The 23148-nt window shown below is 40.5% G+C and overlaps 2 protein-coding genes and 1 long non-coding RNA gene across 6 annotated transcripts in view; 2 read left to right on the top strand and 1 right to left on the bottom strand.

Moving 5' to 3' along the window:
* LOC129187379 (vasopressin V2 receptor-like) overlaps nucleotides 1-6561 on the top strand; it is a 31375-nt gene extending 24814 nt beyond the window's left edge. The window contains exons 7-8 of one of the 3 annotated variants that reach the window (XR_008572406.1): nucleotides 1878-2316; nucleotides 5176-6561. Coding sequence is in view for 1 of the 3 variants with exons in the window: in XM_054786552.1 (XP_054642527.1) it covers nucleotides 1878-2077 (200 nt within the window). In the remaining 2 variants the exon portion in view is untranslated. Of the gene's footprint in view, nucleotides 1-1877 lie in introns of all 3 variants that reach the window. The other 2 variants (XR_008572400.1, XM_054786552.1) reach the window with 2 other exon arrangements.
* Nucleotides 6562-19322: 12761 nt separating this feature from the next.
* ssr4 (signal sequence receptor, delta) lies at nucleotides 19323-22017 on the bottom strand. Its single transcript, XM_054776519.1, has 6 exons — nucleotides 21850-22017; nucleotides 21530-21648; nucleotides 21386-21460; nucleotides 20046-20135; nucleotides 19912-19977; nucleotides 19323-19818 (listed from the first exon to the last, which is right to left on the bottom strand). Exons 1-6 carry the CDS (start codon nucleotides 21896-21898, stop codon nucleotides 19714-19716), a joined length of 504 nt encoding a protein of 167 aa, XP_054632494.1. The 5' UTR covers nucleotides 21899-22017; the 3' UTR covers nucleotides 19323-19713.
* Nucleotides 21447-23148, top strand: part of LOC129181380 (uncharacterized) — a 7732-nt gene continuing 6030 nt past the window's right edge. For both annotated transcript variants that reach the window (XR_008570428.1, XR_008570429.1), the window contains exon 1: nucleotides 21447-21676. This is a non-coding gene — a long non-coding RNA (uncharacterized LOC129181380). The remainder of the gene's footprint in view (nucleotides 21677-23148) is intronic.

The following is a 23148-nucleotide window of genomic DNA, read 5'->3' as shown; positions in this document are numbered from 1 at the left end:
TTTTTTCTCATACATTTACGACTTTATTGTCAAAATTTCAGATTATTGTTATACTCTGTCATAACAGCCATTGCCTGAGACAGCTATGAAAAGGCGGGATTTATGCCTTAGGCATGTGGAGGGGGTGGTGTAAGGAAGGCGGAAGTGAGAAGTGCTAGCCATGCTAATTTGATTGAGCTCAACTGCTCTGTTTTACTGCCACGTTATAAATAGAAGCTTTCCTGAAGTATGAGAAAAATGTCCTTCCTTATGGACACGTATGACACTATGACATTATTACACGTACTATTACGACTTTATTCTCGTAATATTACAACATTTTCTTGTAAATTTACAACTTTATTCCGTAAATTTATGACTTTTTTCTTGTAAATGTACGAGTTTTTCTCTCTTAAATTTACGACTTTATTCTTGTAATCTTAGATTTTTTTTCAATGTGGCCCTAATACTCCGTCGTAATATACAATATAACAATAAGAGTGACTTTAAAAAGTAATTTATTGTTTTTTAACACACTTGAACAGATGCAGTCCTAGTCATTTACATCCCGCTGTATTTGTGACTAGTCCCAAGTGTTGCCTGCAACCTTCAGTTTTGACCACCTGGGGGGAGTATTGCTGTGTTCTTTTGTCAATCTCCAAATAATATGAAAATTAACATTTTAAAATAAAACATAAGCGCCATATGAAGCAATGATGTTATCGCATCAAAAAACAGAAGAACACTTTTTTGAGTCTTTAGCACTGAACTTGTTGCTTTTCCGCTGCTTCAGATAATACAAAAAAAAAATCACAGTGCTGTAAATAGTGTCCGAGCACCCCCAATAGCTGTGGTTGCCAGCTGAGGTCCAGTGTTCGCCGACATAGTTGGGCAAATAGTTGGGCAAATGCTCCACCAGAATCTTAATTTTTACATCTTGCTGATGTTGGTCGTCAGTGTAGTCCTGCATGGTGGTTTGCAACTCTTGCTCCACTTGGCAAGAACATTTGTCAGCCTGTCGGTCACTTGCCCATACACAGGGTGTTCTCTTTAGTTTGTTTAGTTTAGCAAGAGCTTTGCTATGGCTCGCTAAATTTACAATGTCTTCGCTGCTAGCGTTAGCTGTGGCTGCACTCCCAACTGGGTGCTTTGCGTTGATGTGGTAGGCTAAACTTGAGTTGCTTTGATGGTAAGCAAACACCTTCTTGCAAAGAAGGCATATCACTTTACTTATATCAATGATGCCGAAATGTAAGTTGTCAAGAAGTTGACCAAGAACTCTCACATGCGCCTCCATTTTCACGTCTCCTCTCCGCAATTGTCCACTCCTCACCTTGCCAAGCAACTGCAAAGGGAGCCTATTAGCTTATGCTAACCAAGGCCAAACACAATGACTGCCAATCAATGTCTATTTCAGGGTATGACTGACTGTTGTTTTCCACCCACAGCTCAAGCACCAAAAACCCAATGCGTAAAAATACATACACAAGACAACTTGCATATAGAAAGTGTAACATTAGTGATTCAAGATTTTATTAAAGCGTTTAATTAATCCCAATTAATTAATTTGACACCCTTAAGTGTGACGTTTCTGTTCCTTCTCCATTACATATGTTTTAGGCATCTTCAAAAGGTGAATAGTTTCACTTTATTATAGTTTTTATTTTAGTTTTATTCCACATTATTATAACCATGGTTAGCTTATCTTTATACTTTCTATGATAATTCTGTTATTTATGAGCAAGACTGTTTTTAGCCTGAAACTTATTAAATCATGTTTTGATTTGTTTTGAAATTAGACCAACTTGAGTGTCAACCAGCATCACAGAAATGACTATGGCGGTGTAGTGACAGCGAACACTTTGTATGGAAATTGTTGAAAAATATGATGTTTGCAGGCGTGGCCTTCACTATCCTGATGCTGCTGGCCAGTCTAAACTCATGCACCAACCCGTGGATCTACACGGCTTTCTCCAGCAGCGTTTCCAGAGAGCTGCATAACCTGCTGTTTTGTGGGTCACGTCCTGGACGCCGTGGCTCGTTGCCCGACGACTCCACCACCACGCACACCTCCACCACCAAGGACAGTCAGTACTGACCAATAAGATTCAGGAGACATATGTGTGCTTTTTGCAAGGACGCAACTCTGCCACGTCAACTGGAGAACAGAGGTCATCTGCTTCCGCCAGATGTTCTCAACAACATATGACAGCTATGCCATCAACAGGAACTCCATCTGCATCGGTGCTCTGCATTCAAACAGTGAAGGAGCATGTGAAACTGACAGAGTCAGCGCATAATAGAATACGCAATGACAAGCAAGGTGGCCTCTTATAGGTAAATGGATTTTCACCTCAGCTTTTGAGTACCATGCTAACTCTCAGAGGAAAGCCTTTCAAATAGAGAACAGCAGGAATGCAAGGCGTTAAAGGCTTGTTGGCACTCCCAGTGTACACAGCTGGAGACAAAGCTAAGGGCGTAGAAAAAAAACAGAGGGCGAAGTGCATATAAGCAGAGAGTAACAACAGCAAGGCTACTGCTGGTCTCAGAACAGACAGCGGTCGTCGTCGATGTTCCATGGGATGGCAATCTAATAATGTGAACAAACTTTGTTAAATCCAAGAAAGTAAATTAGCAGTGGTTGGATTTATATTCACTAAGGAGAATCCAGTTTCTTAGAACAATAGTGAACTGTGAGCGGAGCACAGCGCAGTGGAGTCAAGGCTGAACACTGACACACAAACTCACTTGTGGGTTAGGCCCGCAAACAAACAATCCTCTTCGACAGCAAACAAATGTGATTTTTATTACATGTAAACACAGCATATGAGGTGCACCTTCCTGTCCTCTTTGGCTCAATGCATGAAATGAAGCATTATGCTGGAACAAGAGGAGACATTTAAACTGCATTCCATGTAGAAGAATGAACAAGTTCCAATGTATTTATTGAAAATGTACCGTGCACATTAGACAAGACTATACTGTGTCCAAGATAAACGTTGCTGGATGTAACTCAATGCTGCAAGATATTTATTGTATATTAGTAGTAGTTCAATCACAGACGTTTTTTTTTCAAACTTCAGATCATTGCGCTTCACCAGATAAGACATTTCAAGTGTATCAAAGATAGAAAGAAAGTACACGCCATTCCGGCTGTGTGTCAACACCAGAAAGACGTAATCTTGATCATTAAAGTAGTCCCAGTCTAGAGCAAGTGCCTGTGATGCCCGTGGACATTTTTAGAGAGGCCTCTCGCTCTGGTTTAATCTCACACTGATGTCAGCTATGTTATTCTAGACTGCACTATCAGCAGAGGCGGGCTCTAATGTTATAACACACCAGCTCACTTTCATTCTTCTAATTGTCATATTCTACAGATGATGCCTTTACGTGTCTGATGTTCACTTTTTCATGTCACCGTTTTAAATTAGTAATGCAATATGGCTGCCTGACAGACTTCAAGTACACATATTGTGGTTGTTGTTTTAAGTTAGTTGTTTTAAGTACTGCTATATAAGCTCCCGGACATGCCGTAGGCATGAGGGTATATAAAGCCTGGTCCCACCCCTACCCACAGGGCTGCAACGTTACGTACACCTGCACAAACCAATGATCTTCAAACAAAAGTGAGACTAAACTTCTGCCCTTACAAATATAACTAGAATAGCACAGAGCAAAGCACGAAAGTTGAACTGCAAACAAAAGTGGCATTTTTGTGTTTGTTTGTCCATTTATTGCCAGGCCACTTCCTGATTCCCAGATGTAAGATGATAGGACTGTATTATTTTTAGTTCTGGGCTGGGTGGAAAAGTTATATTGTAATTTAAAATGACAAAAAGAGAAAAACAAATTCCTTAAAGGGATAGTTCGGATATTTTAACATGAAGTTGCATGACATCCCCATCAGCATTGTAGTCCATTAACAAAAGATGAATACATTTGCATCACAAACAGGCGCTCGCATCTTCTTCCGCAACGGAGCGCCACGCCCATCTTATTTACGTATGTGTTCCACAGCGGAAGAAGATGCGAGTGTCTTCGTCACATACACAAGAACGCACTGGCGACAGTGCGCAGGAATAAAAGCCGGGAGACAAATAAACGCAATAAAGGCATTTTTGTGATGCAAATGTATTAATCTTTTCAACGCATATTGTTTTGAGAAGCCAAACTCTTTACTTAATTGTCCCCAGAAACTAATCCAAACTACGTTCTTCATCACAGAAATCTGACCAGAACTGGACTTAGGAGACCAAGTGGGGGGTAAGTCGCTGTTATTGGACTACAATGCTGATGGGGATGTCATACAACTTCATGTCAAAAAATCTGAACTCCATTTGAAGCAAAAGTGCAAAAATATTGTGGCCAAATGTGTCTGTTTATTTGTGTATATCTTAGCCACTTGTTATTTAAATTCTTGGGCAGGGTGAACAGTTCCATTGTAATGCAAATGATAAAAGAGAAAATACTGGTAAATATATCAAACATAAGTGAAAAAAAAAACCATGGAACGCTATATTTGTTTCTGTTTGTCCGTCTGTCTGTTAGTTTGCGGCCCATTTCCTGGTTTCTGGAGTATGATAAAGGAATAGACTGACAATTTGCATTCTCACCTTTGTGCTTGGTTTCTTATTGTGGTTGTATTTTGTAGTCGGGTACAAGTGCCCTATACCACACTGAGAGTTGTTTTTGTCATGTAGCGAGTTAATAATGTCATTAAAATAGTATATGCAGTGTCTTTTACTGCATTGCAAATTAGAACCAATGTATTAAACATATTGTTCAATGAATACCTCTGTGACAGTGTCGAAGATTGTGCAGATGTACTTAATGAAGAGGCCAGTGAGTGTAAAAGGTCACAGCAGACCGATCAGATGAAACGTTGCTATGTTTGTGTCCAAAGCCCAAATAGATGTTCTGAGTTTGCAGGACAATGCTTGGATGCTTTCAAGATGTGTCTGGAATCCTCATTCGTGTGGAAGGAGAAGCCTCACCTTTTCCTCTTGCATGTGCCGTGCGTTTGGACTTCAGCGCTCCGTTGTGCATTTGTTCCCCAGACACAAGGCTCCACTTTGATCATTTGCCAGATGGACAGCTACATCAACACCATCCCGTGTCCCACTTTGTTGCGTCAGGAAAGAGATGAACTTCTCCCCAACTCCTCTGAGTGTTAATGTATTTTGCTCTTCCTGACAGGAAATGACAAGTTCAATGGATGGTTCTTCTCCACTGACAGGGCCCAGCTTCAGCTCCAGCCAGCCTCTCAGACTGATGAGAGATGCCACACATACTTTGCTACATTGCTGTCTGTACAGCCATTAGCGAGCATCAGGACAGCTAAATAATGTACGGTGCAGACACGGGCAGCCAAATATAAACTCTTAAATCAGCACTCACAGCAAAAAGGTTTATCCTGAGTCAGATTTTGCCTGAACAGCCTGGACCGAACCTCCACTGTTTTTCTTAATAATGACATATTCTCTGGGACAGCTAACTTCCTACATCCGCCAAGGAGCTCATGTTTACATCGGCATGAGTTTGTTTGTTATTGTGTAACTTCCTGTCTAAAATTTCATACAGTATCAACCTGGATCTCTATAGCGTGCAGGCATTCTTCTAAAGACTATCCCACGACAAAGTCTTTAGACTGAGTGCTTAGCTAGTGTCGCATTAAATGAGAACATCCCTCATATTTCAGAAACCATTTTATTATATTATAACTTTTTCCCCAACCTAATTTTCCAAAAATTACTTGATATGTTTCTCATAATATTATTACTTTAAAAAAAAGTAATTTTTGAAAGTCATAAAAAAATTATTTTTTTAAAGTAATTTTTTTCTTTAATATTTCAACTTTATGCTTAAAATGATATTATTTTTCTTCATAATTTGTATTACGATGTTATTCTCATAAAATTATGACGTTTTCTCCCTTCCACCTGCGTTACGATCTGCTACAGAGTTGTCAGTTTTTAAATCTCTTTTAAAAAAGAATTTATTCAGACTGGCTTATGACACATGATGGTTATTTGTACTTTAGTTGTGATTCTGTGCCTGTATTTTTATTTAATTTTATTGTTTTAGTTATTTTTATTCTATCTTATTCGATCTTACCCTGTTGTCATTTGCTATTGCCTGTTTTTACTCCTGTGAAGCACCTTGGGCACCATTGGGATGTTGTAAGGTGCTATATAAATAAACTTTGATTTGATTTGATAGATTACAACTTTTTTCTTTTAATGTTTTTACTTAATTCTTGTAAAATTACCTCTGATTTTTACATTTTTGCTGTTGTTTTTTTTTTTTTTTTAGTTTTCTTGTTATATGTTTTCAGAATGTGCCGCGGGCCAATAAAAAAACAGGCAAGGTCCACTAATGCCTCCCCGGCCACACTTTGGACACCCCTGGTTTAAAGTAAACGGTGTACAGCTTGGAAAGAAGTATAGATTGAATTTCTTCTGAAAATATGTCACTATTTTTCAGTGAATTTTCTATACCGCTTATTCTCATCAGGGTCATGTGTAAGCTGGAGCCTATCCCAGCTGACTTTGATTGATGTGCCCTACGATTGTTGGTGAGCGGTCCAGAGTGCCACAGTACATGTTGTAATTCATGTTTCCCCTCACTGAACCACAGCTCCGCAGTGCCGGCAGCCCTCATGCATCCACAGACCATGTCGCTACCACCACTAATGGCAAGACACAGTTACCTTGCTACTCACGTTGCCAGCTACAGTATTTAGACAGTGTGCGCTACTACATTGACTGTAGCTGTTCATTCACTCGTCATATCAAACTTTATTTCTGTAGCACATTTAAAACGTCTCGGGTTGACCAAAATGCTGCACAAGTCATACAGACAACAACAATAAAAGCAGTAAAAACAGTAAATAAATAAATATACCACAGCCACACACGGACTGAATATTTAGCTAAAAGAAAATGACACATAATGCCAAGTAAAAATCAATGTGTTTGTTTATCTTTGTTGGACATCAGTGAAAAAAAGATGGGTTTTCAGCAAGGTTTTAAAATCACTCATTTATGGTATACTGCATGTGTGTGCTAATAATCCTGGCGGTCATGCGTTCCAGGCTGAAGAAAAGGCTGATGTCACAAGTCAAGGTCATATTGTTATTACACTTGGGCGTTGTTTCCTGCCAAGCCGTGGACTATAATAAGAATGAACGACTCTGCTTCAAGGCTGTCACGAGGTCAACAAAATAGGTGAACTTCTCGTATGAAATCAATTTAGGTTCAGCCGAGTTGAGCGCCCAGTGTGTAGAATGATGGGGCCTCCAGCCTTGACCAAAGTCAATATAAATCAGACCCTTGGACCAGGGGCTCCTGTGTTTCTTCACTCAATGGTCCTCCACAGATGTGAGCACATCTGCACACAGCCAATCGCCTTTTGTGCTCTGTAGCATCACACTCCCTAACTATGGAAAACAAGAAAACGAGCCAAGCAATTTGTCATGACCCTTCAGGAAACAAATATTATTTTCTCTTTTGTTTTCCTTAATTTACAGTCGACAGTTAGTTTGTCCAAGCAGTTGGGAATGTAAGTGTTTTTTTCTTTTTACATATACAAGGCATCTAGCACTTTATGTATGAGTATAGTTCATCTGCGGCAGGTTTTTACCAAATATAGCCATACTTCTATATTTATTGTCTGTTTGCAATTCTTCAGAAATTCTCACCTCATTCTTTACAGACGGCATTTATTTAAAAGGGCTTACACCAAGAACCGCAGAGATCAGAATTACCTTTCAAGGTGTTCTCCCACCTTGTTTTCATTACTCACCGTCAGCTGTGTTTCCACCGCAACTTGGACCCGTGTTTTTTTTAGTTCTTCTTTAAAGTCGAAACACGTCAGTGAACAGCATTTCATAAAAGCCATTTTACGGGAGATCATCTAACATGCTTTCATTGGATTTCGTTGGACAAAATTGTTTGTAGTGCTGTGTCTGCTGTCGTCTGCTGCAGTATTTCATGGCTCAAAGCCAGCTGGGAGCAGTAAATAAAATAATATTCTGTTACAGTGGCTATTCTGTGAAATAGGCACTCTAATATGATGGGGGAGAATGCCATTATGGAAGGAAAAAAGGTCAGAAACACCAAATAAAAGAAGAACTGGAAGTAAGGGGGCGGTTTCCCCATATATGGTTGTTTTTTTGACAAGCAACTGGCTGGACAGACAAAGTGGATTAGTGGATGCTCATGCAGGACAGGAAGAGTGAGAGGAAGGCACACAGTCTTACAAGGCTCACTGAGTGTTTATTCCCTCTTCTCAAATGGTCGCATTAGCAGCTGCTCTACTGTACATATACCTTAAACCAGTCTGCATGCCTGTACATCCATGAAATAACCACAACACGACTGATATTGTGATGTAATAGTAAGTGAAGCTGGTGTGAAAAGATACAGTGTGTTTCCAGAGACGGAGGGCGTGACTTCATGTGAGAATCATTTGTGCGACGCCACTTTCCACATGACGGAGTCTCCCTAAGCCCGTCGGGTATCTGCCACGGAGATGTTTTACACACCTCTGTCAAAGCAGCTCTGCTTTGCCTCACACACGCACACACATTCAGAATACACACACGTTCCTATATCTCATTCTAACTTTAAAAGAACCATCCAAAACCACACCAAGGTTGTTTACATGTGGTTGGCAGTATGATGATAATGGGCCCAATACACTGTCCACACCATCTAAAAGAGCTGGATTGACAAAAATAAGAATTTCTTAACTTTTATTAAGGAAGTTAAGAGACATCGACTGCTAATCTTTGAGACAGTTTAATAGAACAGAAAAGGAGTCTGTACCTGATTTCAATGGCAGATAGATTTGCAGATCATATGCAAACAATGGAATGTAACATTGTATTTTGAAAAAAAAGGTCCCAAAGGCAACATATACAATGCAAACAAGGATGGGCCCAAAATGGAGCCTTGAGGCACACCACCACTAAGACTAGTCACTTTTAAATTAAATTGGCCCACAGGGACAGAAAATGACCTTCCAGATGAATAGGACCGAAACCACTGGAGAACATTTCCTTTAAGACCTACATATAGGTCCAAAAATGCCAGAATCTGTACAGTAGTTAAAAGAAGATAATTAAAACCCCTTAAAAGTGCAGTCTCAGTGCTGTGGTATGATTTAAAACCAGATTGAAATTTTTCAGAAATGTCATTAGTGTTAAGGTGCGCCTGTAACTGAGAGTGTACAAATTTTCTCTAACACCTTCGAAAGTAAAGGGATCTTAGACATTGGCCTATAATTGGACAGAATTGTGTTTTTTAATGAGTGGCTGCACTTTAGCCTGTTTAAAGCGTGGAGGGACACAACCTGTGGCAAGAGAGGCCTTAATTAGCCTCAGAATATAAGGCTCAATGATAATGAAAACATCTTTCAGCAGATTAGGTGGGAGAAAATCCAATGGGCAGTATGACAGTTTCAGATCATGGGCCACCTTGTCCAAATGTAGTTTTTCCCAGTTAAACTGTTACCGTCATGTGTAATTTTATTTTTTTTAAATACAGTCAGAAAACGCGTAAAAACTTCTTGTATTCGGTATCCATCCATCCATCTTCTAGTGCTCATCCAAGGTCGGATCGCAGGGGCAGCAGCCTAAGCAGGGAAGCCCAGACTTCCCTCTCCCCGGCCACTTTGTCAAGCTCCTCCCGGCAGAACCTGAGGCGTTCCCAGGCCAGTTGAGAGACATAGTCTCTCCACCATGCCCTGGGTCTTCCCCGAGACCTTCTACTGGTCAGACGTGCCCTGAAGATCTACCCAGGGAGGCCGAGAGAAGTTACATCAACTGTGGTAGTAACCAGTAGCCCACCTCTTTTTTAGGCAACATTGCCAGATTCTTGTGTGTACAAATACTGAAAACTGGCTTGATTTTATTCTCTCCAAAGAAGTCTTTCCCAATTTGATTTGCTTATTTCCCCTCATCCACAACCGACAGAAGTAGTGGATGGTCAAGAACCTGTGTACTAACCCACCAATGCCACAAGTAATGCCATAATCAAGACTTTTAAATTGTTAAATTGTAGATGACTATCTCTTATTGTATTACGTGGAATTATGACAATTTGTCAATTAAAATATTTACAAAAAGTCAGTGTTGGATAATAACAAAAATCTGTGTCAGAAGCCCACCTACCTAAACGAAACTAATTAACAAATGAAAAGATAATAAATTAATGAAACAGCAATTTCAACTCTCACCAGGCGCCGGAAATTGTTTGTAGATCGCTGCAGAGTCACATCCCCATCCCGCAATTTGTTGGGCTCTCTTGTCCCAGGCAATTTTTAGCCAACCTAGAGGTGGAAACTAGTTCCAGAGCGTCTCCATGGGAGAGTCACAGGCCCACAAGCCATCCTGTTTGTGACGCCAAAGTGTTGTGGAAAATGTCTCTCAGCGCCAGTGTAAAGAAGAAAAACTGTTCAACCACAAATTAGTGTTTTGTCATATTTATTTTGTGCAGAAGGAGACGGTCAACACAATGCTCAAAACAGTCTGATGCGAGTGTCTTGCTGAAGGACGAAACAGAAGCGTAGTTATTATTACTAATTAATATTGAAACTTGATGAGAATTCTCGTTCAGAAAAAAATTGTCTTTCAAAATTAATCACACGACAAATGAAAATGAACTCACCTTTTGCTGGCCTCCATATCTTGCCATTTTCATGCATGTTCAATCTGTGCATTTGTATCATGTATAATGTACATACACACATACTATGCTATATTATCCTTTAAGTACTCTGTAAATGAGTTGGACTAGTGATAATGAGAAGATTTATTGTCTCTTGATAATAAAGAAACAAAATGATCACACGATAAATTAAAATTAATCAATTTTGCCAACCTCCATATCTTGCCATGTGCATGCGTGTTCCGTCTGTGCATTGTGTAGCATCTATATTATATTATATATATGTGTACACTGCCTGACAGTTCCCGTGGACTTAGCTTGGCATATAAAAAAATCTGTCCTGTGCAAAAGACAGGATCAGAAAATCACCTTGTGTACACAATTTTAATATCGAAAAGCTCATAACAATAGACACAATGTGATATGCATCTAGGTTCCATTTATTGAACAATAGATCCATATTTAGTCCATAAATACAATATATATGCATTAATATGATTAGTTCAGAGTAATTAACAATATTAATAATATTATACTAAAATAATTAAATTGGTATTAGTAAGTAACAATATGAATATTATCACTAATTAACAATATTACATTATACTAATCCCATCAATAACAGTAAATAGTTATACATAGTTGAAGCACAAACACAAGGCAAGTTACATACGTCGGTGGAGCTCAACAGTGCAATGCAATGCATTAGTTCAATACAATACAACTAACTATTTAAAGTGCTGTGAAGTACATTCGGGACTCACAATTCAGTATTTAGCTGAGCACACCAGCACAACTGATTCGTCATCAATTTACATTAATATATTTTCATGAGGGCCGCACGGTGTTCGCGTGGTTAGCATGTTGACATGCTCGTGTTAGCTCTCCCTCATGTTAACATGACAGGAAACAAATTTATTTCATTAATTACATTACATTTTTTTGCATAATTAATGCATGACACTCTGACACTCTTTTATAATTGTATTTTAACCTGAACACACCAACAGCAGTACAATTCCAACACAAAATATGTATCTCCAACTCACAAACACGTCTCTCTCAAGTTTGTCCTGGGAACAGCACTTCCTCATTGTCGAGGTGCATTCAGGGACATGCCAAACTCCAAACATCACAACAACATCTTCAATATGCGTGTATGTGTGGTCTAAATAAATAGAAAGACAAAGAATAACAATAAGCAGATTCTTATCAGCATATATGTGTGCTAGGAAATCCCAGAAAATACACTCAAAAAATGTAAATTCAGCTTACATTACATGATGTCTGTTAACGCAAGCCCATAGCTCATAATAACATGGTTAAAGTGTGATTCTAATTTTCTGCTACTATTAAAGAGACTATAGGTAAATAGATTTTCAGACGTGTGATATAGTTTAGCTTGAATTGAATTTTTTATTCATTTGAAGTTGTTAACACATGCAAATATACATTATCGTGTCTTGTCATTTATCTTTCTTTTAATAAAATACAGGGAAAAAAGGGCACATTTCCGATTTTTGCTGATTAGTCATGATTAATTAATTTGAAAACTGTGATTAATCTGATTAAAATGTGTACTGATTTGACAGCTCTTTTGTTTTCTAATGTGATGCCACCACATAAGGCTAAGGCTACCTACCAGTGATGCATATGCAATATGTGGAAGAGTGCTACACACATCTCTGTCTGGCTCAGTGCAACTTGTAAGAACATGTTTTACCGACACATTATTTCAGTTAAAATTGGATTGAATTGGAAACTGATTATGGTCAACTTTGAAAGTTCAATTGAATTTAAATGCATGAGAACACAAGATTTCCAGTGGGGTAGATTGTGACTCTGTTTGAAATGATGTATTCACTGTTAGAGCCCTTCTAAAATGATGTGCGGTGCTAAACCCATATTAAACTCCTTTGTATAAAAACTACTTCAATTCAGATTTGTTTCATTTGTCCTTATATAAAGACAAACCAACAGACAAACAATTCATGACTTAGGAATCAACTTCCTGCGGCTACAATTATTCCGAAACAATAACACAAAAGTATAAATATTTGATTTTTCCTCCCGCAGTGATGTGTAATCATGCCTTGGAACTTCATCACACAACAACAAGAAGAAAGAAGGAAAGAAAGAGAAGCCTGCAGCCTTTTTTGCAGGGTTTGTTCTAGCATCCAATAATGCACCGCTTCCCACAGTCTAATAGGTTACTCCATCTGGGAGTGTCTGGATTCCTTCCAACTCATGTCTCCTTTTTATTATCAACACTGGGATGTCTCTATTGTCCTCTAGCTGAAGTGACTGCAGACAAAAAAAGGTTTACATGTGCTTGGACCACGAGAGTGTGTGTTTGGGCGGACAAAGGCAAGGAAAAACACTCATACGAGAAAGTTCTTGTACTTATTGTACTCTGTTTACAGGACAGGATCCTGTTACAGATGCAAAGTTTACATGAGTCTCATGGGATTGTATGAATCTACGGTTGCGTTGTTATGAAGGCCAAAACATAGCATGTTATTAAAAAAAAGGAAGATGTCACTAATATACTGTACATTTGTTGTCTGTGGCAAAGTGCATAATGGTACATAATGGCAATTTGTAAGAATACGCATCTGCAAGTCTAAATATCACGTGGGGAGTACCTAAGGGTCAATATTGGGAACAAAACTGTTGTGGCAAAGGACTTAAAGTTAGTATTATTTGCCGATGATACCACTGCCTTTTGTTCTGGGGAAAGCACACAAGAACTAATTTAAAAAGTCAATGATGAAATGGTCATATTAAAGACATGGTTTGATAAACACAGATTATCCTTGAACTTAAGTAAAACTAAAATAATGCTATTTGGAAATAGCAGAAAGGACACGTACGATCAAATACAAATAGACGGAGTGGATATTGAAACAGTGAATGAAATTAATTTCTGGGGATCATAATAGACAAAAAATGAGTTGGAAATCTCATATCAAAAATATACAACAAAAGGTGGCGAGAAATACAAGCAAAATTTGTTCTTGATCAAAAATCACTGCACACTCTGTACTGTATTTTTTGGTGTTACCATATCTAACTTATTGTGTGGAGATATGGGGCAATAATTCTAAAAGCAATCTTCACTCACTCAATGTACAGCATAAAAGATCGGTGAGGATAATTCATAATGTCGAGTATAGAGAACATACAAACCCTGTATTTTTAAAATCACGGATATTAAAATTTCATGACCAAACCAAACAAAACTTTGATTAGCATGCATACTGTTATGCATTAAAACTGTGGATCAGAGGTTATGAAATGTTTCACACTACATTAGAGGCAAGTGATGGCAATAATAAGGTAATTATAACTGACCTCATTTAGCAGCCTGACCGAGGAGCACAACGCTGCCCCCGTGTGTGCACTTGTTGTAATTGCACTACAAGGGAATGGCATCCATCCATCCATCCATCTTCTACCGCTAGGCCAGTTGAGAGCCATAGTCTCTCTCTCCAACATGTCCTGGGTCTTCCCCGAGGCCTTCTACCAGTCGGACGTGCCCATAACACCTCCCCAGGGAGGCGTCCAGGAGGCATCCTGCCCAAGCCAACTCATCTAGCACCTCTCATTACGAAGGAGCAGCGGTTCTACTCCGAGTTTCTTCTGGGTGACAGTGATTCTGACCATATCTCTAAGGGAGAGCCCAGCCACCCTATGGAGAAAATTCATTTCGGCCGCTTGTACCCACAATCTTGTCCTTTCGGTCACGACCCAAAGCTCATGACCATAGGTGAGGGTAGGAACATAGATCGACCGGTAAATTGAGAGCTTTGCCTTTCAGCTGAACTCTCTTCACCACAACGGACCAATGCAGGGTCCGCATCACTGCAGACTCTGCACCAATTCACCTGTCGATCTCGCGTTCCATCATTTCCTCACTCGTGAACAAGACCCTGAGGTACTTAAACTTCTCCACTTGGGGCAGGATCTCATCCCCGACCCTGAGATGGCACTCCACCTTTGACACCGGTCAACAGGGAACAAACAGCCTGATTTAGCTGACCCGATACACCAGAGTACTCCCCACAGAATTTCTCGAGGAACACGGTTGAATGCCTTCTCCAAGTCCACAAAACACATGTAGACTGGTTGGGCAAACTCCCATACACCCTCCAGCACCCTGCCGAGAGTACAGAGCCAGTCCACAGTTCCACAACCAGGATGAAAACCACACTGCTAAAACCTAAATAAGACAACGATAGAAACCCGCACATAAACATTGTGGCTAACAAATGTGCCTAACAAAACAGCAGAAATAAGTCATAAACACTTGAATGAAAAGACAAAGACTGAAGAAATAAATCACACTCACCAAAACTGCGGATTATGATTATTTTCTGACAATATCCTTCCTATTCCTATTCTTTCCAATGATTGTTTGTTTTGTACGTTCGTTTCCACTGATGTCAGGCTAATAATCATGGTCCAAATCAGACTACTGGCATTTGGTAAATGGACTTTCACTTGTACAGCGCTTTTCTATCTTTAAGGTAAAAAAGGTAGGAAAATGATCTGACATAACCAATTTGACGTCGCTCAGAACAATATACTACAGTAAAATATGACCACAGACCTTGTATAGTTTTATAGTATTATATTTTAAAATGATGATGCCAATGATGCCGCTTGACGACTTTTTCTGCCGTTTTGATGGCACCAGCGCACAGACCAGTCCCCCCTCACCCGTTAGGTGTGGGGCACACTCAACTTCCCCTCTCCATCTCGGAGCAAGATGTGCGCAGACTGCTACAGCGTCAAAACACCAACAAGGCAACTGGCCCTGATGGTGTGACACCAGCTACACTCAGGAACTGTGCTAACGAATTTACTGCTATTCTCAGCTACATCTTCAACTAGTCTCTTCACAGTGCTACTGTGCCTGCATGTTTTAAATCAGCTATGATCATCCCAGTGCCCAAAAAACCCAACATCACCTGTCTTAACGACTGTCGCTCTCACCTCCGTTGTCATGAAAGTATTTGAACGCCTAGTCTGCAGGTTCCTGTCACACATCACATTAGACCCTCACCAATTTGCCTACAGGGCAAACAGGGGAGTTGATGATGCTGTTTCACTCTGTACCCACTTCATTCTGCAACACCTTGACTGTAAATCCACCTATGCCCGTGTCCTATTCATTGATTTTAGCTCAGCCTTTAACACCATCCTGCCTATCAGACTGTATAATACTCTCCTGTCCATGGGTGTCAACCCCCCACTCTGTAACTGGCTGCTCAACTTCCTGTCTAACAGGACACAGTGTGTTAAAATCTAAAACAATATTTCATCAACCAAGGCCCTGAACACCGGCGTGCCACAAGGTTGTGTGTTATCACCCCTGTTATTCTCCCTATACACCAACAACTGCATATCCAATTCTCCATCTGTCAAACTCCTAAAATTCGCAGACGACACCACAGTTATAGGCCTTTTAGTCGACGAGGGTGAAACATCATATCGCGACGAGGTCAAACACCTAGTGCAGTGGTGTGCAGTCAGCAATCTTACAGGAAATTTGGGGTCAGTCAAACAGGCATGATCCACTTCTACCGTGCCACAATAGAAAGCGTGCTCACCTTCTCCATCCTGGTCTGGTATGGCAATACCACCAGCCAAGATAGGCAACAGCTGGAGAAGGTGGTACGCAGGGCCTCTAAAATCATTGGCCACAATCTTCCCACATTAGCCTCACACTACAACACCAGAATTGCCAGGAAAGCCAAGAACATCACCTCCGACCCCACTCACCCAGCACACCATCTAGTCCAGGGGTCCCCGCGGGCACCAGGTAACCCCCACGACCACATGAGGCGCACCGCAGGCCTGCTTTTCATTCAGGTTTTCAGTTAATAATGTGAGAACACTCTAAAGAAAAGTATTCTGAAACATAAAATGTGAGTTGTGGATACCAGCATTTTGTGAATGTTTTGGGAAAACAAGCATATTTGATTTGTTTGGGTTGAAATAAGGTATGAAAATCATTTCTACAAAAATGAGTAGCTCGTGGCCATTTTCATTTTCTAAAAGTAGCTCTCACAAGAATAAACGTTGGTGACTCCTGATCTAGTCACACTGCTACCATCAAGGAGAAGGTACCGCAGCATCAGATGCAATAGCACACGTTCTATGGACAGCACCTACTGTACCCACAAGCCATCCGCCACTTGAATATGCACTAGCACTTACAGGACTCCACTACCGACCTACTACCTCTTCTGCTTATTTTGCACAGTTACTCCAGCAGCCCTGTACAACCATGCACTTTTATCAATGCACTTTTTCAAGGTTTCGTACACAGTCATTCCTGTCTTCTACTTGTATGAAAAATCACAAATATTAAAATTAGCTGATTTAGTACATTTTCAAACAGCTATAATGATGCATAAAGCAAACAATAACCTGCTACCCAAAATGTTATCCAATACAAGAGGGGAGAAACATGATCTCAGGGAAAAACTAAACTTAAATCACGTGAGAGCAACACTATAAACCCACAGCATTTCAGTATGTGCGGGGGTATCCCAGTTTACTTCGGCCGAGAGGCGGGGTACACCCTGGGCTGGTCGCCAGGGCACATATAGACAAACAACCATTCACACTCACATTCATACCTATGGACAATTTAGAGTCGCCAATTAACCTAACATGCATGTTTTTGGAATGTGGGAGGAAACCGGAGTACCTGGAAAAAACACACGCACACACGGAGAGAACATACAAACTCCACACAGAGATGCAAAACAGAGATTCAAACCCAGGTCTTCTCGATCTCCTGACTGTGTGGCCAACATACGAACCACTAGGCCACCGTGCGGCAGTCCACCAACTTCCACTCATCTCCGGCTCTTATACACACTAGATCAGGGGTCAGGAACCTTTTCTCGCTAAGAGAGCCATGAAAGCCACATATTTTAAAATGTATTTCTATGAGAGCCATATATTATGTTTTAACATTGAATACAACTAAATGTGTACATTTTTAAACAAGACCAACAATCCTATTATATTATAAGTCTCTAATTCTTACCATTGTGCGACTATTATGTGACTTCTGATGCTGCACAGTTTTGCACCATACTTTTTCTTTCTTTTCGCCATCTTGTTCATCAAAAGTGTTGGCTATGCAGAATTAGTTACCTGACTTTGATTAAAGGAAGGACGTTTACTTCTTGACATCTCAGTGAACCAGGTAGGCTACCGCATTATCCAATAATAATTGAGTTTTGGTGTCCCGGAAAATATCAGAATGACCACTGGCGTAGACTCTGGCCATCTTAATTGCGACAGAAAATGGACAGATGGATTAAAATTAAGAAAGACACCGATTTCTCTAATGTTTTACTTAAAAAGCAAAAAATATATAATTAATTTAATCGTGTTAAGAAATGTCTGAGAGATGCAGTCCTCAAAAGACCCACATCTGGCTCCCGAGCCATAGTTCCCTACCCCTTCACTAGATGGTAGGTATTGCGCAGATCAAGTTTAGTCAAGACTTCAGCTCCTTGTAGAGCATCAAAGGTGGAGGTGAGCAGGGGCAAGGGGTATTTATTTTACCGTGGTGTTGTGTAGCCCTTGGTAGTCTATGCAGGTTCCATCTTTCTTGCCCACAAAGAGAAATCCTCCCACGGAAGAAGAGGAGTGTCGAATTATTTGTGCAACCACGGAGTCATTAATATACAGTACAGGCCAAAGGTTTGGACACACACAAACACAACCCTATGGTCCCAACCCCATTAATAAGGCAAGAAATTCCACTAAGTAACCCTGACAAGGCCCACCTGTGAAGTGAAAACTATTTCAGGTGACTAAAGCTCATTGAGAGAACACCAAGGGTTTGCAGCGCTATCAAAAAAGCTACTTTGAGGAATCTAAAACATAAGACATATTTAGAGTTATTTCACATTTTTTATGAAGTACATAATTCCACATGTTTATTCATAGTTTTGATGCCTTCAGTGAGAATCTAGTCGTGAAAATAAAGAAAACACATTGAATGAGAAAGTGTGTCCAAACTTTTGGTCTGTACTATACATCTCCATCTTATTTCCTTCCTATCCCAGCTGACTTCACAGGGCACATATAGACAAACAACCATTCACACTCACATTCATACCTATGGACAATTTAGAGTCACCAATTAACCTAACATGCATGTTTTTGGAATGTGGGAGGAAGCCGGAGTACCCGGAGAAAACCCACGCACGCACGGGGAGAACATGCAAACTCCACACAGAAATGCCCCGGGGAGAATCGAAACCTTCTTCCTGATCTCCAGGCTGTTACTGTGTTGACCAGCATGCTAACCACTAGACCACCGTGCGGCCATCAATAAATATATGTGTCTAAAATATAATTCAATTATTCTGACAGCAGAGAAGCCTTTGCTGCTGCTACACCCCAGTGTATCAGCGCACGTGCAAACGGGACATGGCTACAGTACTGGTGTGCTCAAACATGCAACTCTTTTCAGTGACCAAGCACCATCAGTCATTTGCACTGTTCAGTCACCTTGAGGGGATACAATACCCACTAAGTAAAAAAAACTAAAGAGGAACTCAATGACATGACAAACCCTGCAGTTTGTTTTGGAAACTAAGAGATTAATGGCGATGGACATGAACAAATACATTAGGCTGACAAGAAAAACCCATTTATTTGTTTTGAAGCACTGCAATCACATTATTATGTTACTTGTGTAAGGTTTGGCCTCTCTGTGCCTCCGTGGGCCGTCAAAGCACATTGCAGCCTGGGTCTTACGACCAAATACATGCACCATTGTTTTATTTATGAAGGGGTCCACCTTTACTGTCTTGAAGTTTAGAAAAACGATTACAAATCTCCATCCATCGTGACGAGGCCAACCTGATGCAATGTCCATGTGAGCACATACACAGTCCGAATAAAAAAAAAAAATCATCATCCAAAGACAAATAGTGCTCATCCCAAAGCAGGAAAAAACATGTTACAAGACATGCCATTCATCTTTCAATGATCCAGGGGTAAAAAAAAATGACTGTGGATCCGTTTATGCTTGGATTGTGCTCTTGGCACTGAAGGCCAGGTAGTAGACCAGGATGCCGATGAGGGCAGCTACCACCTCAGTGGACACCCATGGACCGTTCCATGCACCCTAAAGTAAAACAAACAGGACATCATAAGGGAGTGAGAGAAAAAGACAAGTATGTGGGGTAGTGGCATAATGGCAGTATGAGAGGAGACTCACCCTGTGGTCGACGTCGACAGAGAATAGAGGCTGAATGGCGTTAACATCTTCATTGTTTCTCTGGGCCTAGACACACAATTATTTTTTTTTTTAAACTGTTGTTGCAAATCAGCTGCATGATAAAATATACTAACCTTGCGCAGGGCGCTGTAGGACTCCTCATCAAAGAACTTAACCTGATAAGTGCCAGAGCTGGCCTGTTTGTGAGGAAGACTCCAGGACACCTAAGCAAAGAAGTAAATGCATTGTGTTTTCAATAGGGGTGTTCCAATCCGATATCGATAGGCCTGTCACAATAACAACTTTTACTGGTTGATAATTGTGATACAAATCATCATCAATAATCGATTTTAACAAAAAACATTTTTTTGACCATTTTTTCAGTAATTGTCATGAGGCGTACTACACATTTGAACCACTAGATGGTACTGAGGTATAGTGTACCTGTGTGAGACATTAGCTTGACACAGAAGTTGCCTGTATGTATGTTTTTGCAATGTAGCCAGCAACACTGGTTGTGAAAGCACACCTTTTGCATTGTTTTGTTTATATTTGCCGACCAAACGCCTCAGTAAGCGTTTACTGTCGAGACGGCTCCGCTGCCCGAGGCATCTACATCGATAGTTTTTTTTCCCCCCCAGTTAAAGAAAACTGTCCGTGCCGATCGTCTGTGTTCATACAAGGTGACTGCAACTATCACTGAAAGGTTAAACGCTCATGGCAATTCATATCAGGGAAGACATGTTTTCAAGGAAAGGGGCTCCTTCTTATGGTCCCCTATTATGCAAAATCGTTGTTTTAATGATATTACAGAAAATGTGCCCCAAGAGGTTTCCCACCAAATGGGAGAAAAATCAATGATCTCCCTCACTTGTTTGAGAGAAGAGGTGCTGAAAAGGTCGCTTTTAAAGTTCTGGGTTTTTATAACATCATAAACAAAAAACGCCCTGTGATTGGCTGGCAACCAGTCCAGGGTGTACCCCGCCTGTCGCCCGAAGTCAGCTGGGATAGGTTCCAGCATGCCCCCGCGACCCTAATGAGGAGAAGCGGTATAGAAAATGGATGGATGGATAAACAAAAAACATCCATCCTCATTATCCACCAATCACATTGAGTAGCATGTATGCATTTAAACAGCCAAATGTGTGTACTAAAGTTTTGTAAAATCTTCTCCCTGTATTTTTTTTTACATGTTCTGTATTGCTGATGACTTTGCTGTGACAACTATGGCAATTTGTTGGATTTTACTTCATTTTGGTGTATAACTTCTTGACTGTTTGATTTATATTATTGAAATATTTACATTACATTTCTGTTAAACTTGCACGTCACACAATTTTGTAAAAAAATACAAAGGCATTGTTTTTAGACAAATTGTGTATGTTTTCCATTTCTTAAGCACCAGTATCAGGTAATACGTGAACAACACCCAACTCTAATCCACAGTCACTCACATCTTGTTAGGCATACGTACCTGGTACTTGCCAACATCCTGGCCTCTGGTCACAGGAAACTGTCTTCCATTAACATCAGCATACAAAGTCACACTCTACAGACGAGCACAGTGATTAACAGCAATAACTATTATTAACTACGTGGTCCACGTGTCATTAGTTACCTGAGCTCCGTTGGCACAGACCAGGCTGAGCTCCACGATGAATACCGACTCTGCAGAGATGACGGCGTCCGAGGTGGTGTAGGCCGACGGGGTGATCGTCGGTTCGGTACAGCTCTCTCCTGTCACCACGGTTGTAAAATAAATACAGTAAGTAATATTTACAAGTTTCGCCATTTAAATATCCAAGACCTCCAATGTGGATGCACTGTAGACCTGATTAGCAGGGAGTAAATAACTAGCTAAATAGCATGTTCAAGGTAGCACTATTCAAGTTGCGCTTTTACCATAGAATGAGTGCTCCCCATATCCTTCAAGCTTACCCGAGCAGGCGACCACCAGCAGGGCGAGGAAGGCAGCTATCCGGATCATCTTGACTTTTGAGACTTTGTTCAATTGCAGCTCAGAAGAAGTCCTGCTCCTGGCTTAATGACTGCAAGGCAGGCAAAGGAAGTCCACATTGGCTAGAGCTACTACGATGTCACCGCGCGCATGTGCTGTAATGACGTGGCCTTTTCCAGGACGCTGCTGACACCAGGGACATTAGAAAGTAATAGGTCTTTAAAACCCAAATGAATGAAACAGAGTGTAGTGCGCCATGCAGCAGAAAGTCCGCCATGATGGTAAGCAAGAGAGGCTGATGTACGCACAGTCTTACAGTGTTACACATAACAACCAACATACGAAATAATAATACTCATATGGATAATTAACTGAAAGTATTTACACAGTGCAATATTTTTTTCAGTAATGGCATTGTTAATACATTTGATAGACTGTAACCTCAATCATCATCGCTGACTTGTCATGAATTCAACGAATTACCCAGAGAAACAAATTACCTTTAAGCTAGTCTCATGTTTTTCTTTTGGGGGAAATGGCAACTCTTGGACCGTCTATTAGAGCAATTATTGGCTGAGCAGTGTGCCGAGGACATGTTTACAATGCAATGTCCTGCTTACCATCATGGCGGCCAAACCCGCGTAAGGGCATACTACGGAAGTGGCTGGAAAATTTAACAGATCCATCAAATCTAGTGTCCTTGTACGACACGTCATCAGATTGAAACAGGAAGTTTATGTGCTTGTTCGTATCCTTATTAAATATTTATTCAAATTCTGAGAGGAGCAGAAAGGCCATTTTTCACTTTAAGACAGTATGAAAAACTGCATGTGACGACGCAAACAGAAACATCAGAATAATCGAGTGGCATTGTAATACATTCGGTCGCTGCGCATGTTTACGACTTCAGTTTAGATAGGTCTGCATCTATCCACTAGATGGCAGCATAAAGCTTTTAAATTCAGCTCCATTGACCAATATTAATTTGCTGTACTGTTTTGCAAATTGAATCATGTCTCTGGCATCATAGCTTCTTTTTTATTATTGTATGACATATGCAGAGTTATAGTGATATGTCCAGGTTGTCATTCAGACATCTTCTGTTGTCAGTCAGTGACGTGCAGTAAGGTTCATGGCTCGTGAGGCACACAGTGGCGGGTGGCCAAAGTGAGACCATTACTCACGTAGGGTGGCAATAAGTCGATACCTGAAATGTCTAGATGGCCGGTGGGGTGGCTGGAGAGTGACCAGGGGTGGAGTTTTATTTATTTTTTTAATGT

This window comes from Dunckerocampus dactyliophorus, chromosome 1, assembly GCF_027744805.1.
Source record: "Dunckerocampus dactyliophorus isolate RoL2022-P2 chromosome 1, RoL_Ddac_1.1, whole genome shotgun sequence".
NCBI lineage: Eukaryota > Metazoa > Chordata > Actinopteri > Syngnathiformes > Syngnathidae > Dunckerocampus > Dunckerocampus dactyliophorus.
The sequence above is the reverse complement of the archived record's forward strand: the minus strand, read 5'-3'. Positions and strand labels throughout refer to the sequence as shown.